Source organism: Pinus tabuliformis, chromosome J, assembly GCF_031772625.1.
Source record: "Pinus tabuliformis cultivar Carrire ecotype Pingquan chromosome J, CPIR1, whole genome shotgun sequence".
In the NCBI taxonomy this organism is placed as follows: domain Eukaryota; kingdom Viridiplantae; phylum Streptophyta; class Pinopsida; order Pinales; family Pinaceae; genus Pinus; species Pinus tabuliformis.
In genome coordinates, this window is record NC_142295.1 from 133,059,419 (window position 1) to 133,079,206 (window position 19,788).

At 36.2% G+C, this 19,788-nt stretch overlaps 1 protein-coding gene across 1 annotated transcript; it reads right to left on the minus strand.

The window, feature by feature from the left end:
* Positions 1-2,408: 2,408 nt before the first annotated feature.
* Positions 2,409-11,946, minus strand: HDS (4-hydroxy-3-methylbut-2-enyl diphosphate synthase). Its single transcript, XM_089377359.1, has 19 exons — positions 11,344-11,946; positions 9,138-9,295; positions 7,339-7,445; positions 7,121-7,221; positions 6,900-6,976; positions 6,599-6,718; positions 6,226-6,456; positions 5,978-6,094; positions 5,795-5,869; positions 5,257-5,334; positions 4,970-5,029; positions 4,772-4,834; positions 4,361-4,505; positions 4,120-4,258; positions 3,883-3,960; positions 3,587-3,746; positions 3,387-3,485; positions 3,191-3,295; positions 2,409-2,843 (listed from the first exon to the last, which is right to left on the minus strand). The coding sequence occupies exons 1-19, from the start codon at positions 11,558-11,560 to the stop codon at positions 2,742-2,744; spliced, it is 2,232 nt and encodes a 743-aa protein (XP_089233485.1). The 5' UTR covers positions 11,561-11,946; the 3' UTR covers positions 2,409-2,741.
* Positions 11,947-19,788: the final 7,842 nt, after the last annotated feature.

The following is a 19,788-nucleotide window of genomic DNA, read 5'->3' on the forward strand; positions in this document are numbered from 1 at the left end:
AACATTATGATCATCATACTGCAAGAGGAAAAAGGGGGTGCTCATTTGCTATGTATGACAACTATGAGGCACGTAGACATGCCATTGCTCGATGGAAAGCAATGTTGGGAAGCAGGAATTGCAATGTCCCCAATGGAATAATTTCCCACAGGAGGACATCATAGACTATCCATCTTGTAGGCTATAGTCTTGATAAAAGGGGAAAACCCAACTTATCCAATGCTTGGGGCAACATTGGGTAGATTTTGGGTTAGCTGGGGAAAAGAGCACAAATTTGGGGGTGGCACTTGCAACCCCTCACATTAGATGAAACCACATAGAGAAATCTATAAATAAAGGAAAGTTGGAGTCATTTAGGATCATCAATTTGGATTTGATACTATATGTTTTTTTGAGCCAAGTTTCTGAGGGTTTAAGACCCCTTCTCTTTGATTAGCTTTGTTGGAGGTGATCCCACCCTATCTAATTTTTTGTCGAGTTTCAGTGGAGTTGATTCCACCCTAACTAGATACTCTTTTCCTTGTTCTGGCACATATCATTGAAGCATATCTATTTAGCACATTGAGACACTTTCTGTCCAGCTAAGGGAATCTGACTTGGGTCTTTGTTGAAGGACAACCTAAGGCAATTTGATAGCATCCCTGAGGAAACTCGTTGGATTTCCTGAGGCAACTCGGTGGCATTCAATGAGGCAAATTCGATGGCATACCTATTGTGAATACCCTCTTCGACCAGCAAATTAAGAAAGACAGTCCAAGTAGGATGGTAAATTCGTTGTTAGAGAACTTAGTTAAATTGAATCTATAGTGGATCTGGTTTATCTACACTGGCAATAGTATTATTGGTTGTGTACAACCTTGGTTTATTGGACAGTTAGTCCAACTATTGTGGATTTGAGGAATCTCGCCCTGTTGTTGATTAGATCATTTGTGCATGTCTACTGTGACTGATTTGTATATAATATGAAGAAATATCTGTTGTTGTATAGATGAGTAAATTCTTAGTTTCTCTTCTATTGGAAACCCTAGTTTGAATAAGAAGCCCTAGGATGAAAAAATACCCTAAGATGTTGCACTTAAAAAAATAAGGCTGGACAAAATTCCATCCTTACATGTTTATGCATGTTTTTGGAATGAATCGCATTACTTCTCTGCTCTCATCTATATTACTGTATTTATGCTTTCACTAATCCCACTACGTATTCATGTCCATATGTCTAACAATCCATCAAGATGTGTACTCCTATCTCATTAGCATCAGAAATATGTTCAGTAATTTAGTTTTTAAATGTTAATGGTTTTTAACAATATCATGTCCACTCTCAATCCCACTAAAAGCAATTTTGTTGCTATTTTTAGATATTTTAGGATGTACATAATTATGAGGAGAACATGTTGCTCATATTTGTTTGTATATTAAAATTTGGTAGGAACAATACTTGGAAAGTTTGAAGGTAAGCTGGCGTTTAATTTTTATTCAAAATCACATGACTCGGACTTTAGAATTACTTGACAATGCTTAAAAAAAAAGTTGGTACTTAACACCATTAGAAAGAGAGTAAGATTTGGACTTCAGAAAAAATAAATGAAAAATACCCAAATATATATATATATATATATATATATATATATATATATATATTATTGCCCACCAATTTTTAATGCCCAGAATCAGCTACCCAGCATTTCATGGCTTCTCCTCTCTAGAAAATCCCCCTCATTTTGTTACTTTTATTCTTGTTAACCATGTATTGAGATCAAAACCAACAAGTCTAGTATATCTCACCATGTACTCACAAGTCTAGTGATGCACACTGAGCCTTGGCTGAGTTTAGCTGAGTTTGACGAAGTACTGAACCTTCAAGCTAGCTTGGCCCATTTAAGTTCACTGGGCAAGTAATAACTGAGATTGACAAATCTTATAGTAGAGATCAGCACCTATGGGATTATAGTAGCATGCACCACGAGGTATAAAAGGAAACCAAGGTGGAAGCCTTTATGTGCTTAAAAGATCTTTGACTAAGATAAATCTATGCTCATTTACTTTATTATTATCTCTTTATTTTCACATTATAGTAATCAATGGTCGCATTCTTTTTTTAATATTATGGACCTCAATTTTATTTTATTTTGGTTTGTGAGTGTAACACACAGATGGACATAACACATCTTAATCCCCTGCACTGTGGAGTGCACCTCTCGCGGTGCAAATATTCTCTTCACTGTTTTTTGAAGAGATATATGATTTTTGACTTGGGGTTGTAAGACACAATGTTAAAATGTACTCCCCATGCTTATTAGGTACCTGCATTGTGTCATTGCTTGGAGCATGTCCTCTGGATTTTTTGACTCCTTCATTTACCCACAGCTAACTCGGTACCTTATGGAATACATAAACAGTTCTGAATAAAAAAAAAGGAATGCTTTGAATGCTCGATTGTAAGATAATTATTTTTGAAACATGTCACTCCACTTATTTTGCTAGAATAGCCTTACAAACTGTCATTATGTACTCTCTTTTCGAAGAGAAAAGATATATAATGTCTTTGCCTCAGTCACCATATCTTCCCCTGGGATGGCCATTGCCTTTTAAACAAACCCATAGCTCCAGGAGAACCATACACTAATCTAGAGCCCAGTGATCCCCTCTGTAATATGTTGCCTTCTAACACAGGTTGTACTTACGATGCTGATATATTAAATAGCTTGACTGAAACATTTAAGACGGGCAGCAGTCCCAAATTATTCTTCAGCAGGAGGATCGACCCATCGCCCATAGTCCTTAATCAACTGAATTAAAGCATCACATGCTTGCTCCATTGCTATACCTCTTTTGACAACTTCCTGAAGTCATGGACAATATAAAACATCAAAATGTGCGAATACCTCGTATAAGAAAGCCACTCATCATGAACCAAATAACAGTACGAACAATTTAATAGTAATTGGGCTAAGATAAGGATCTCGAAACCAAGAATTTCCATTATGAACAAAATAAGAGACGAGTGACGAATAAAAACCAGAAAAGTGTCACAGTATGTTTTGGCCCAAGACTTTGAAACCATAACTCAACGAGAGAATTTCATTTGAAAGTCAATAGTTGAGATATTGTCTGCATGTATTAACAAGTCTCTTAACAAAAAAGTATAGCAGGAGGTTTCAGTGTAGAAGCGAAGAGAAAAAGAAGGTACCTTTCCAACATAGAGATCAATCTTTCCTGGTGACCCACCAACATATCCAAAGTCTGCATCTGCCATCTCTCCAGGACCATTCACAATGCAGCCCATGATAGCAATCTGTAATCCAAAACCCACATCAGATTCATGTCTGAAATGTCAATAACTGCCCAAAATGGAGCTATGAAATTAAAGTTACTGGAGAACACACCGAAACACCAGGAAGATGCTGTGTTTTCGCCCGAATCTCTGCACTTATTTCTTGGAGGTCAAACAGAGTGCGGCCACATGATGGGCATGATACATACTCCTGAAAGAATGCAGTTAAACACGTTATTATGTAGCTCCAAAGATATATCGATTGGTCAAAATATATACAAAATGAACCAGCTGGAGACTGGAGTGCTCTACCGTTTTTGTATTGCGCATCCTGCATCCTTGGAGCAGTCCAAACGATGTGTTACGAAGAAAATCGAAGTCTTGGTCTGAAGCCTCCAACATTAGGCCATCACCAAGACCATCGACAAGGAGAGCACCTGCCTCACTGCCTGCACTGATGACTAGATCATCCCTTCAAGACCAAATTAATATATGAGAAATCAGTAATGACTAACAAAGGAGTTTCATCATGAGCATAGAATGGAAAAGAAGAAAGATTTCCTTATATTTGTTTCAAACTTTGCAAAACCAAACCTGCATATATGTACCTGTGAGTTCCTTCAGGAAACTGTATGTGATGAATAACGGGGAAGTTGAGTGCATTTTCTTGCAAGTACTCAAACAATCTACAAATTCAGATCAGAAATTTAGAGTCACATTGAATAAACGATTTTTGATGTACTGACTGAAGTAACACAGTAAACATTCCTATTCATGCATCAAAGTCTTGAGTTTCTGTGAAATGGTAACAAGTCCAAATCACTGAGCATGGAAAAAATTAACACCTTCGAGATGCATGGACACGGTTAACTTTCTCTTCTTCTCTAGGCAGATTTAAGAGAATCATTGTGGCATCCACACTCTTGATGACATCCAATTCCTCATATGTTTCATCTCCTCGAAGAGTTACAGCCAAACGTGTACCTGAATGATGAGAAGGATCCTCAATGCAAACAGACAATAGGAAACCATTATCAAAAACAAAAGCTTAATTTTGTCCACAACAGATACTAATAAAAAATATACCTGCTGGTAGAAGCTTGTGAGCACCAGTTGAAAGTTCCTTCAAATTTACAAGGACCATGGCATTTGGCAAAGGTTTGGTAAGTTGCTCTGATAAAGGTGTCAAAACGCCCATACTTATGTCTATAAGCCTTTTAATCGCCAGCCTCTGCACATGGACAAAGTTAAACATAATTTGGGATTGTTACATATTTGGTCCTCTTCAAAGTCATATACCCACTATTTCCAGATTTACATGAGAACTCAAAGAATATCATAAGGAGGCCACAAGAAAATGACAAGAAAAATTTAAAATCAAACCGCTGCTAGACTAGTATATAAGCAAAAACTTGACATGGTAATGCTATGGAAATAACCAAATTAGCTGTTATGTAAAACAATATAAACAATTTAAAATGTTCATATAATGCCTACCGCTTCGGTGTCCTCTGCTGGGGGAAGTTCCCTCAACAATATTGTGTCCACTGTTGCAAGATCCTGGAAGAAATAAAGTTAGATATGAACCTTTTAAAATATAAATAGTATATGCTACATCTAAACAAACTATATCGCAGCATAAAGGGCAGATTAACCAGGATTGCTTGAACTTGGAAACAGCTATTTAGGGTGTACCTTATAGGGCATGCCGACAATAAGCTTTGTTGCCAGTGATTTGTACAAAATCTCTGGTGTCTGATCGAGAAGAGAAAAAGACAATCTTATTGGTATATATAGCAAGTTATTTAAATAAAAAGAATCAAAAGCTAAAAATCTGAAACTAAACAGGCTAGAAAGAGTACCTTTTAGATATTAGAATGCTGAAATAATGAAAACCTTTAGCTTGTATTTTACTCAAATTAATTGGGGAGCACAGGCAACAAAATTACCTAGCACCAAGACAAATGATTCCAGAATTTTACCTTCAACTGGTTAAGGGACACTGACATTAGAACAGAACCATCACGATGCAGAACTCCTCTGTAATCCACCTCATCACCCTGTGCATTAAAACAGCTTGATTATAGCTAAACTTTAAGGCAGGGGTGTCAAAAATGATGTCGAAAGAAAAGATATACATTGTGGAGATTGGGGAAACCTCAAAATTAGTTAAATTTTCAGAATTGAATCTGAAACATCTGAAATCGAGATTTCAAACAACTAGAATATACTAATAATAGGATAATTTAATCATTTTTAATGTACATTCGGTTTAAAAATCATTCTTCTTGAGTCACTGGCAGGACAAAAGCAAGAAAATAGAAAATAAAACAGAATTTTGCCCCAAACCATTGAGCTTCGGGTCTCTTAGAAACTGCCAATATTCAATAATTCTGCCCCAAAAAATTGAGTTTTGGGATTCTTAGAAGCTGTCAATATTCAATATATGGGCACACATTACAAAAGGGGATGCAAAGCGTTCTGCCAAAAATAAACTTACGGGAACACTATATAACATACCTCCTTCTGTACTGGAAGCTGGCCAGTCCTGCGTTGGAAAGTAAAGTAATGACGATGCTTCTCCTCAAAAGGAGCCTGTTCAAAATATAGCAAACTAAAATATCAATACCCAATTAATTGAACTGGACATTCAGAAATACAGAAATTTTATCGTTTGTAACTGGAAATTAAGGAAAATCTTACCACTCCTTTCCCTAGCTTTGCAGCTTGCATCCCAAGATTTGCAAGTCTTCTACAGGGATTAATCTCCTCTTCTGGAGGTTCTGTAAGGGAAACTCGAATAGTATCACCCAAACCATCCTGCACAACAAAGTTAATGATGGTAAACTTAAATAAATGACAAGGCATAGGAAGATATTGTTTACTAATGATAAAACATCAGTGGGGTATTGCATAATGTAATTCCGATCAAGAAAGCACCTAGAACAAACCTGCAAAAGTGTTCCAATGCCAATTGCAGACTTCATGCGTCCATCTTCACCTTCACCAGCTTCAGTAACTCCTAAATGCAATGGATAATCCCATCCTTGGACATACATCTCCGCAACAAGTAAACGGTATGCCTGAACCATGACTACAGGATTGCTCGCTTTCATTGAAAACACAAAATTATGAAAATCCAACTTCCGGCAAATGCGTGCAAATTCAAATGCTGATTCCACCTGTTTAACCAACAAACAATAAATTCCAATACTGTTATCATATGTAAAAAACTCTGCTATTAAACTAGAGAGGCATTCATCAAAACAAACTATTCACGTGCCCAACCCAAAGGAAATATTAAAAAATAAAAGATGAACTCACCATACCCCTGGGAGAATCACCATAGTAACTCATAGTACGATCGGAAAGACTTCCATGGTTTGTGCCAATTCGCATTGCCCTTCCGTACTTCTTGCATTTCTCCACCAATGGTGTGAAAACCTGTAATATTTATAACACATTTTAGATTACAATTCATGTTATAAATATCTTGTGCAAGGTGAAAATAAGTGAATGAAGGTCTTTTTTTAGTAATGTAGAGCACTAAAATTGCCATTCCCTTTCATCAATGCCCAAATAAGCAAAAGAAATTAAATACAAAACAATCATTGTGCCATCTAACCTCTTCAATGTGTTCAAGCTCCTTCTGATAGTCTTCCTCTGTGTATTCTAGTTTCTGAAATTGGGCACGCCTGTCAGCTGCAAGTAATGTTGCCAAGTCATCAATTACAAACTAAAGTGAACTGCCAATCACTCAAATACCAACTAAATGATGTTAATGGAAAATATAAAATATTCATTTTCTCAATATTGATATCCATTTTACATCTATAATATTTTTACCAAAATTTCCAGGATTAACGCGGATCTTATCAAAATATTCTGCAACACGCAATGCAACTGAAGGAGCAAAATGGATGTCTGCCACAAGTGGAATATCATAGCTGCATGCAATGGGTTGTGTCAAAACGAAGATACAATCCACAAGAAAATACATTGGAACCTTAGGAATTAAAAAGACAAAATGAAATAACCTAAGAGCTTTGTGCTTGAAGACCTACCCCTTCTGTACAAGGGTATTTTTAATGTCATGGCAAGCATCTGCTTCTTTTTTTCCCTGAACAGTGATTCGAACAAGATCTGCTCCTTTATCGGCTATTCGCATGACCTACAATGGCATCTAATGCATTTTAGCTAATGTTTTGACAAAGACAAGTTAATAAGCTAGAAAAACCATTGCCGCCTTGCAGTCCAAAAGGTTATGCCCAAAAACAGGAATTACATGGAAGGAAACCTTAGATCTTGACTTCTAAAGTTACCTTTGGTAACCATTGGCTAAACATCATTAAGCCGAAACAAAATAGTAAATTCAAAGATTGGTCTTCTATTTTTAAGTCCAACACTAACAAAGCATATGCTACCCCGTAGAACATTTACATTTATTTTTATGGTTGTATTAAAATTAAATAGATGATCCGTACAAAACAATTTACAGAAGCCTTGAAGACAACCCCAGATTTCCATAATGATCCGCATTCATCATTTCTGACCAATGCCCTAAGTGTTGTATGTTGGAAAGAGGAGACATTCAAGCATGTTTTATGGGGATGCAGGGTAGCCCAGTGTTTCTAGGTATGGATTTCAGCAAAACCCTCAACCTGCTTTGTTGGAGTGCTTCAGTGGAAGGGAAAATTTTTAAGGGACACTAAGATAATCAGTCAGCATGGAAGAGAACTATAAAGAAACATTTTTCTTACATCTTTCTTCTAAATGTGGGAAAGAAGTAGGGCCACCTCCAACAATGTCTCCACTAATTACTACTTGAGGGAAGTTTCAGCCCTTAATGTTGAGTTAGCTGCCCAAATCAATGCAAGGCTAGGTGTTTTTAAGACAGATGTTGGTTCTCTCAAGATTGAGTCAAAGGCCAAAATTGTTGGGTATGTGTTATATTCTTTGAACGACTATCCCTGTGCACCGTAAAAATGCATGATACACAGCAGGGGGTCACAGGGGGGTGGCAGGACCCCCTGTTCGGGGGTTCACAGAGGGGAAGAAGCCCCCCTGTGCAGGGGTTCGGAGGCAGCACCCCAAAATAAATTTGAGCATTTTTTGCGTCCATATTTGGCGGTTATGTGACACATGGTGGTTTTTTAATCTCAGTTAAGGAACTATGGCTGTATTTTAATCCAAGGTAAATGAATTGGTGGTTCATGGATGCCGCAAGATATATATTGTATTGTAATAATGTATAGAAGAATATATTGAAAAATCTTCCTGGTTTTCCCAGTTATGGGTTTTCAGGATAAAATCTGTGTTAATGTGTGTGTTTGCCTTTGCACCTTTTCTGTTTTAATTAAGAATCTGTTTGCCGCAATTAATTGTACAGAGTTAAAACCCACATAAATGATAACCCTACATGTCCATTTAGGGACAGCATGCTTCATCAATAACTCTTCAACCACCTAATGTAACCCTTGATGTAAGCTTGTCAAAAATTTGATGCAATATAAGAAGCATCTTCTTCAACAAAATTGTTTAAAAGCATGATACACATAAGAATAGGCATAACCTTTGTTCAAGACAATGGGAGGTGAACTAACAGCCTTTTTCAATTTGCTAGGTGCCCCCATTTAGATGGGCTAATCCCCCCAAGCATTACCAGATGTTTGGAAACAATTAGGAGAATCCGCTAGGGCATTGGCTTAAAGGATCTATTGCTACATCATGGCAGGTGCAGTTTTCCCAAACTAATACAAGAATGTGAACACCTAATAAATGCAGAGTTTTATTTGCCTGACTCTTAACAGCTGAAACTCAAAAATAAAAATTAAGAAGTACAAGCTTATTGAAGAGCACGGACCTGTTCTACGGTACCAAGAACATCCTTTGTATCAGTAGTAGTCATTGTTTGAACCCTGATAGGATGTTCGCTCCCAAGTGGGACATTGCCAACCATCACTGTACGTGTTTTTCTGCGTATTGTCTTGTATATGGATTCACAATACTTCTGCCTGGGAACTAGACGCCCAAATGAAAAAAAAAAAAAAAGTGAGCATACTAAAAAATTCAAGAATGACAAAATCAACTGCAACAAGTACAAGAAACAATAAGCAAATTCATCCAAGAAACAGTTTGACAAAGTATTCATGCACCAATGCTTTTCCACTCACCCAACAGTTACTTTCTTAAGAGTGACAACAGACAACAATTACAACGTGTAAAGTGTAAACTACAGATAAGATCAGATAATCATGCAAAGGGCTTTTTCATATCCTCGTTTGTTCTACTTTGAAAGTGATTGATAGTAGAAGACTACACTTACGAGAACTATGGAAACAGGATGCCAGTTGGAGTATCAGAAAAAAGGGTAAAGAATTTTCCAGAATAATGTTTTCAATGGAAGCAATTATATAAAATTAAGGGCCATCTCACACTGTATGATAATCAGGCTAAAGCACAGTATTGTAAGCAAAGTTGATTGAAGTATGTGTTATTAATTGTGTTAAAATAGCTTGTCAGATATTGCAAGGACTAGAGAAAACTCCAACTATTGGCCAAACTATTGAAGTTTAGGATTAACATATTGCTTAAGAAAATTCTGTGTAAAATAAAATAAGGGTCATTGTCTACATTCAGTTTAATCTTAGCCTGCCATTCTGTATAGTTAATAATATTTCTTAAGATTGCAATTAGAAATTTGGTAGAATTAGATGAACACAGAGACAGTTCTATCCATTTGCAGATCCAGAGAAAGCAGTCAAGAGATGGTAAAGTAGCTGCAGATCCAGAGAATACTAAACTCAATAAAATACTTGCAACTACTTCGAATAGACCCAATTACTGTAAAATGTAAAAAAAAAAAATACTAAACTCCTCAAATCAGTAAATAGTTAGTACAAAACTGTTAACTGAACCTTATAAAGCAGCCTATGAGAAACGCCCTAACTCCATGTAGAATCTGGGCAAGGTAGGCTCAGCATACGGACAGACAAGAACTACAAAGAGAATGCATGTACTCATCTCTAATACTCCAGCGACATTTCACATTATTATCTTACTGCAAGTTTCAAACACAGACACCAAAATGGAACGAGTGCAGTCAGACATGGTCACTCCTGAGTAACAGAAATAGGGTGCAGAATTATACAGGCTACAATGCACCCAAGGAGATGGACTTGCACAGCAATCATACACACGCATACATGTAAAGGCAACACACAAAGTTCAATGGATTTGTTTGTTTATGTTTAGGTCTGTCTGTGTATCTGCATATATGTAAATGAAACGCACACATGTTTATTTATGTTCATTAATTGGGTCCATATCTATTGATCGGTTAACTTATAGAAATAGCAGCCACAAATGTATATATATATCTTTCGCAATACAGGCATTCTTTCAAGACGAACTCTTTTAAGGGGCAATATTTCACTCAGGAAAACCTAGTAGAGCACGTCAGAACGAATGCTTCGAAGGGTTCACCGTTGAGTCAGGACTAACCCTCTGTTATAGGGGTTAACGAGGGCGGTACTGGGTCAACATTTAAGACCTTACCTTAACACAGAAAAAACCTCTCCCTTTTAAAGAAGGGTGAACCAGGATCTTACACACTGCCTCTCAAAACCCTTCACTGTGCATAGGTGAGTTTAGGTAAGATACAACTAGCTAACTCTTCTGACTGGAGTAAGTAAAATTTGTGCAACTGCTGCATGCCTACTTGCTTGCTATAGTAGTTAATTTGCACAGATTCTGCACTGTAGTGATACACCAACAGCGCCCCCAAGTTATGTTCAGGTAAGGCAATTTCTGCGATATCGTGGAGTGAGCCGTATCTTACAAATTATATTTTAAAGAGAAAAAATTTGCCCAAAATTACACATCTGTATAGACATACAGACACACATATATAATTCTGTGCAAATTCACCCACTATAACACTGAATTATACACATATCTATGTATGTATATGTATACGAGTCAATTTATTGTTGCACTGCAACTAGCCAATTGAACTAATCTTCACCATATTGTCCTCCTAACTATACAAAGATGTGTTAGAGACATACCCAAAAGTGGACTGCCCTCAGAAGCTGGCTTCATTTCTGCAATGTCTGAGGATGAGTTCCTGACCCCAGTAAACCTTATCCGGAATGACGATGACCTCGGATTCTGAAAGTTATGCATAGCAAAGCCTTTTCTAGCATGGGTACTCTGCAAGCAGCCTGGCAAGGAATCGGTTTTCTTCAAACCAGAGAACGAAGCAGGAATTGTTCCAGCAGCCATCTTGTCAACTACCCACTTCAAATCAGAGGTCCAAATGAAACGAAAACAGCTTTGCAGAGTGAATCCCTGTTGCTTTTAGCTGCTATTGATAGCTTTACAGTTGAATTGCTGCAGAAATTCTGCAGAAGAAATGAAATGGATGTTGCAGGCGTGGCTGCAAGCAATGAGATGAGACTGGATGAAATCCAGTCATTTATTGAGAATTAGCATGGGGTATAGTCAGATAAGACAAGACGAAGGATCTAGTGTGTATATACCACTACCGAATTACAAACTTGGAGTCGTTTATTTGTGGGTATAATTTGCATTTTGTAGAGAATCTTTGGCAGAGCAGGTCAGGACAAACCCAACTCCCCTGCAATTTCCCACAGACAAGTTTTTCATCCGATGCTACCATTGTGAAATGGACAAATTAAGGGCATATTCCCATGTACATTTCATATTGTCACGAGCACATAAAATAATTTGTGGGAAATTTTGGTGCGTTGACATGGATAATCTGTTATATTGATTGCGATGTTCACCCATGTAATCACATGGGAGGATTTCAGTTTTCATTTTCTCTTTTAATGTAGGCCATGATTAGGGTTGAGGGCAAATTGCCCTTTTCTATGAGGTTCAGTAAAAACTTTCATGGGTTAACCAGATCAGATTCTTAATAATTATTCAGTTATTTTAGTTTAGATAAAGAAATTAAGATGTTTTATAATTTAATATTTTATATGTTTAGAAATGAGATTTTTTTGATTTACATGGTAGATAAATGTTTTTCGGATTAATCATATTATTAGGTTTTGGTTTACTTTTCGAATCAATTAATATGGTCCTTGTTCTGAGGATGAACCACATTAGTTGGTTCAAAACGTGGACCAAATCCTAATAGTGTGAATAATCTGAAAGATATTTGGAGTTGTCTATAATGCGACTTTTTGGAGATTATGGTGACGGAATCCGGTGGAAGAAATTGAGGTTAAATCTTGATTTGTTGCAGTTAAAATGGTTTTTTAACTGCATATTTGGATTCAGCACCTTGAAAAACCCCTGGGACGCCTTGATTGTGCAGAAACTAGCTATCAAACTTGCGATTCCAATAAATTACTGCCGGATTTGATCAGAAAAACCCATCTGAAAGGCTTCTAAAAAATCTCATTATAGACAACTGCAAGATATTTATCTTATATTTTATATTAAAATAATAAAATAATACTCATTAAAAAAATATTAATAAAAAGCTTTTAATATTTATTATAAAAATTAAATTTTTAATATATCTCTATTTTAAATAACATAATTTTACATCAAATTTTTATATAGAGAAAGATAAAATAATTGAAATTAAGAATTTATAATTCCATCCACAGTCACTTAATATTTTTTATCATAAAAAAATATAAAAAATATGTGTAATTCGTCCCCAAATAAAATTAACATATGCTATTTAAAAAAATAAATGTGTTGATCAAAATATATTTATGTGTATTAATACTCTTTATATAAAAAAACAAAATAGATTTATATTTTATTAAGAAGAATTTGCCTTTCTCTATGTTATTAGATTCCTTAAACTTAATTAGTGATCCATTATTTAACTTATTAGGTTTAATAATCTTTTATTATTATTATTATTATTATTATATATATGCTTATTATTATATCAATTATTTATGTTTTTATTTGTTTAGTTTTAATAGTAGATAAGTTTATTAATAGGTTTTGGGAGTTAATTCTTACAATTTATTTATTATATAACAAGAAACTAATTTACATAATAACTAACAACTAATTATTTATATATTTATATTTAATTCTGAATATTTATATTTATATATTATTCCATATTATATTATTGATTTAAGGTTTTTGATCTTACTATTATATATATAATTAAATTCATAATACACATACAATTATTTATTATTCCATATTATGATTTCAATTATCAAAGAAAAAGTTTTATATGGTTTTTTCATATTAGATTAATAACTAATGTTTGTTTTATTGGTTTTGGTAGTTATTTCAATCAATTACATTTTTTGGAAATAAAGATAACAAAAACTAACTTACTTATTAATTAACTAACCATTTATTTATATAATTATAATTATGGAAATAGGCCTATTAATAACTAATTGATTCATACTCTTGATTATTAAATTCAAACTTTACCTTTATTAAAACTTTGGTAATAAACATAACAAAATTTTGGTAATAATTATAACAAAAAATTACTTTTCATGTCCCCTTCCCTCGGTCCAATCAGATTGGCCAGTCAAATTTAACCCTTTCTCAGTCAAACCCAGTCCAATGTAGCTGTTTCCTAGTCAAATTTAGTCGTCGGAAGATCTGCTTTCCCTATTTAACATGCAGCCATGATCTGATTCTTCAACTTGTCCTGACAATGAACCACACTCGTTGGTTTGAAACGCATCGACAAAAGTATTATAATGTGATCTCCGCCAAATAAATCTTCTCAAAAACTTGATATGGATCACAAAAGCTTAAATTCAACAATAGATTTATATTATTAGATAGAATTGACATATGATATTTAAAAATTATATATATAATACAAATGAGTACAAAATTTTATTAATTTGTGCATGGTCAGGCAAATACACGAGAGAATTGCATATCCATAATGATTAGTTGTCGCTGGGAAGTCTAAATGTTTATGCTTTCCTTTGCCCGGATTACAACAAAACTCAAAACTATATAAAACCTTGAGATAAAAAAAAAAAACGAAAAAAAACAAAAAACAAAACAAAACAAAACAATAGCAAAATGAGTTATGGATGAAGCCAACCATACTAAATTGCCTATTCTGAAGAGTCAGTCAATCTATTGAGATCTATATCCCAATGACACTCTGTGGGAGGAGAATTGGCTGGTGAAGCACTCTTGAACTTGAGGTCCATGAGAATACCTCACAATGCATTAGCCTCATCTTCCAAACAAAAGATTTGATCTTGGAGGGTCGCAATCAGCTCAAAAGAACAACATAAGGAGGTCTGTTGCTAGTACATTTTGACTTGCAAATCATATAGTTCAGAATTAAGTGCTTCATGCTCTTTCTTGCAATGACTACAAATAGTTTAGACCGAGGAGTCTGATGACTAAGAAGTATGCATGGGGTCGAAAGAGCTCATAATTTCATTGAGAAATGGGTTGCAGGATTGACTAGAGCAAGTACTTAAACAGAAATCAAGGAAGGTAGCAGAGAACAAGACCCAAGCGGGTGGGATTATGACAACAACCTGATAACTTGAAATAAAACAAATAAATCCTATGTACCAATGCCGCTTCCAATTGACATAAATAGAAATTTCTTGACTGAGAATAAACTCGACTTCCGATAATAAGCCACTAGTCATTTTCAATGGTAAAGAATAAATACTGGAAAGTGAAGATCTCGAGAAAGGGTGAGGCTGACATCGCCCCAATATTACACATTAAGAAGAGAACCAGAAATTAAGTGACTTGCCTTAATTCTTGAGAGAAAACTACCCCAAATTGTTTTACCACAATAATGAAAGGACCAGAGAAATTGTTTCCTCCTGAAGAAATCTAGCAAAGGACATCGATGCTCATCACAGAGATTCCAATTAGACCAACTTTCACATCCCACCTGTAATGACCCCGGTCATTTTGCAAAGTATGTAGGTGTTGTGTTAATGGTCTTGATCATAGTACATTCTTGTATATAATGAAAGCATTGTCCTAGCCACCTTGCATTTGTAGGGTCACTATAATTACTTCCCTAGTTTCTTATGTTTATGCATATACATGTATGTAAATAGGATTTAAATGTGTAATTGTTATTTGGAAAAAATATAAAAAGGCATGTATATGGTTTTTGTAAATCGTTTTCCTGTTGTGAGTTTATATATATGTGTGACTATTGTAAATTTCAAGAAGATGTACGCGCTACGCCATTGAAGATCTTATTTGGTTTTTGTGACACATATTGATACTTATCAAGACTAATTAATCCAAGAGTATTAGTAAAGCCCTAGATTATTTTAAAAGGAAGGGCTTTAGCTATGGTCCTTGCCCTAACTTAAGTAGAAGGGCATACCTACGCATGTATATACCTAGTTAAGTTTGTTGACCCAACTTAACTTTACAAAGGATCATCAATACTATGACGCAATATGCTCATGAAAAACATTGATTGTTTCCTAGTTATGATTTCCTTCTAGTTACAATTATGTTCCTCTCTATGCCTTTGACAACCCTCTATGGCTAGAATCCCCTTGGAACTTGAACCCATTGTAACACCCTCCTCCCACATTTACCCAAGTTATCGTCCTACTGAGGTAAACATGTGACGAAGAGTTACTATGATATGATTCAACTCCCTAAGTGCAATTAAGGAAGTGGAATCGACGAACCAACACCTTATAGATCTCCCTCAGGTGCTATAAGACCCCCAAGAGCTATTCTACCACTCCATGTGTCCAACCCCTGAGTTAACCTAGCCTTTCAGTGAATTAAACTCCCATTCGCTCCCATGACATGGGCATGCATGCAATTGGGACTCTCCAGTCGCTCCCACAATGCCTGCAAGGGAGAGACTACAATATTTTTTAGTCAAATTTGTGCCAGAGACTATGAGATCTAAGCCACTTTTCAGGGCTAGTCTCCAAACCACTACCCGGAACTTGATGAGACTTTCCAAGACAATAAATGACACCAAGACAAAGCCTCTAACACAAAACTTGATCAAGGACTTGACCTAACCAAGCCTAACCATGACAGGCATTTCGTTGAACACATTGTGCACAAGTAATCTACAAGTCATAACAACAAATCTGAGCACATGGGTCTCATAATTATCTAAGATTAGTAAGGAAGCATTGACACCTTATCACATTAGCTTCATTATCATCTATTAGGTCATATATGCATTGTTCATTCATTTACAAATCAAAACATGATGACAACCATACATCATCACTATCACAAAACAGGCTCATAACCAACAAAAAAACAAGGATACATCAGTTATAAATGCCTCATATGAACCAGTACATTTGCTCGTAAAATACCAAGGAGAAATAGTTCTTATTAATAAATGATTAGGCCAACTAGGTTCAAGACTTCCATGTACCACCTGACCATAGATTAGTTGAACCAAATCTTCCTTTTAGTCAATCACCCCCGTGCCATATTCCAAGCATGAATGTGGGACTTATAACCAAAATCAACCAGGGCTTCCCGAGGCTACACCACCTCACCCTCAACAATAGAACCAAGATTTACCATAATCCCCACTGGATCACTAGGCCATAAACAATAAACATACAATACCAGGCTTTACCACAATCCTCACCGGATCACTAGGCCAAAAACAATCATGGATGCCACCAGATCTCTCCACCTACACCGTGAGGGATTTGTTCGTCCCAACCTCTCAGCTTTACCATGTATCCCGCCATTACTAGTCAAGGGATTCCTAGGCTTACGAGGTCTCCACCCTCTAGGCTTTACCGTGTATCCCATCCCAGGATTCCTAGGCCCAGTCAAGGGTACTCATGATCTATTGTTGAATGTTAGTTTTGTTGTGCTAATTTCAACTTCAAATTTATAAACAAATCCTTGTCAATTGCTTCATATGCATAGGTTCCATTATGATGTTTGTGAATGTAAACAGGTAAATTTTATCAAGTTTTATGTGAAATTCATGAGAAAAATAGCGTAAAATTAAAGTGTTGAACAACAGTAATCAAATGTACAACAAACCATCAAAATGAACACTTAACACAGTGTTTTGATGAAGGAGTTCACCCCTCCTGGGCTACATCTCCTTGGTCCAACTTCCATGGCTTGGGCCTCTGTATTAGCTCAATAATGGAAAAAGTGATGTTTACAATGCTCTACTACTCCTGAAACCTACTTCAATGTGCTCAAAACCTCAAAATCAACTGGGAACACCTTTTTTTTATCTCAATTTGGTCTAATTTTTCCCAAGTTATGGTCAAAACAGTTTCTCCTAGTAAATCTCCACTAAAACTGGAGGAACTCTAGTTAGTGCCGCTAAAAATGGAGTTCGTGCCACAATTGGAGGTATTGCCGAAATTTCCTCCGAATTAAATTGGAGGCTAATTAAGGATAAGTGCGTTTTAATTATAGTTAAGCGTGATTAACGCTATTACTGCGCGGTTCTGCAACCATTGATTTGGCGGGGTGTAGTGATGGTTACATGTGAGCGGTAAATGTTAACGTTAATTCGACGATTTTTTTTTAACTGAAAACCATTAACCGTAAGCCTTCATGGAAGTGTTCACATGGGAGGGAGCTGGCCTGCAGACTGGCTGCCTCCTAACCCCCAACTCGCAAACCGTTTAACACCAAATACATTCAGAAACCATTATATGTTAACTTGTAACGTGGTGGTAGAACGATATGTCGTGTGGTTTGCATGGCGCAGGTCACGGGTTCGACCCCCCCCGTCCTGCCATAATATTTTTCTGTGCGCTGATATATGTGGTCCTTTGGGGAGGGACACGTAGTGGCCTCCGATCTTGCCACTTGTCCCCTCCTCATTGGTCCATTCTAAACCAATAGAGACATGCCACGTCACAATGCCTGCAAACCAAGCACAATATGCCACTTGGCGAATCCGGATTGGATGTTGACCAACCTATTGACCCTGCCCAGTCACCTGCTATGTCAGTTGTACAGGCTGTTGATTGTGCAGTGATTGTACTTTTTTTGCAAAATTCCATTGTTTGGCAAAGTGAACAAAATGCAATATCTTCCTCATACAAATTCGATTTTTAGTGAAATAAGTTGCATTGGGATCGTTTCGCCAAGACGGACACGGTCGTTCAGGTTTTGAGTGATTCTGAGAACTTTGATTTTTGAGCTAAATATTGAGCACTTGATCATTCCTTCCCACTAGAAGCCTTTTGGACCCCAAAATATATTATCAATTGTTCAACAGGTGAGGGTACAACTCCCTCACCTTCTCAATCTATGACCAATTGGCTTTAGAAGGCTTTTTCCCCTCGAGTCCCACTCTAAGGTATTCGACATTCCCTCTGTTTGAAGTTCTGGTTCTTCTGTCAAGTATGAGATCTTGTTGAAGTTCATTAATATATTCTGGTGAGAAATAATCTATTGATGGTAGCTAAACATGACCTCCTTGATCATCAATCAAAGGAGGCTCAAACAATATCAAATTCTCAACATTAACAACAAAGTATATTTGCATATAAGGAGGCAAATCTAGCTTAAATGCATTGTTACCAATCCTTTCCAGAATTTTAAAAGGACCATAACAAATTGGCTTAAGGTTTTTACCTTCCCCTTGAAGTCTCTCTTTGCTAATATATAACCAAACTTCGTTGCCAATTTGAAATTTATGATTGACACAGTGTTTGTCATGCCTTGCCTTGTAGCTACTCTGACTTCTTTCAAGTTGTTCCTACACTGTGTGATGTATCAACTGAATTTTTTGAATGAACTTCCTTGCCTTATTGATGTCACTATGACCATCGATGGTGACATATTTTTCAAAGATGAAGTCAAATGGCGATCTTGGCAAGTACCCAAAACATGCCTCAAATGGCAATGTATCTATGGAAGAATGCTTTGCCCTGTAGTATGGATGTTGTATGTAATGAAATTGTTCATCCCACAACTTAGGATGTTTGCTACAATATCCTCTAAGAAGATGAATGACTGTCCTGTTCACCACCTCGGTTTGTCCATATGTTTGTGGATGAAAGGTTGTACTCTTCTTCAACTTAGTGTCCATCATGTCCCACAAATTTGACCAAAAATTCCCAACAAATCGAGAATCTTGATCGCTTACAATGGAAGTAGGAAGACCAAAATGAACCCAAATATTTTGGAAGAAAAGGTGAGTTGTTTGTTCAGCTGTAATTTTCCTTTTACATGGTGTTAGTATACACATTTGCTGAATTTGTCTACAACTACATATAAGTAATCATGACCTTTCCTTGACAATGGAAGACCTCCTACAAAATCCATTGAGATGCTCTCCCATGGACGTGAAGGTACTAGAAGTGGAGTGTACAATCCTAGTTTTCTATTGCTAGGCTTACTTGTTGCACACAAAGAACATCATGTAATGAAACGAGATACATTATCAAACATGCATGGCCAATAACAATACCTTTGGAGATTTGCTACTATCTTTCCTACACCAAAGTGTTCAACAATCAATGAAGTGTACGCCTCCCTTATGATATTGTTTCTTT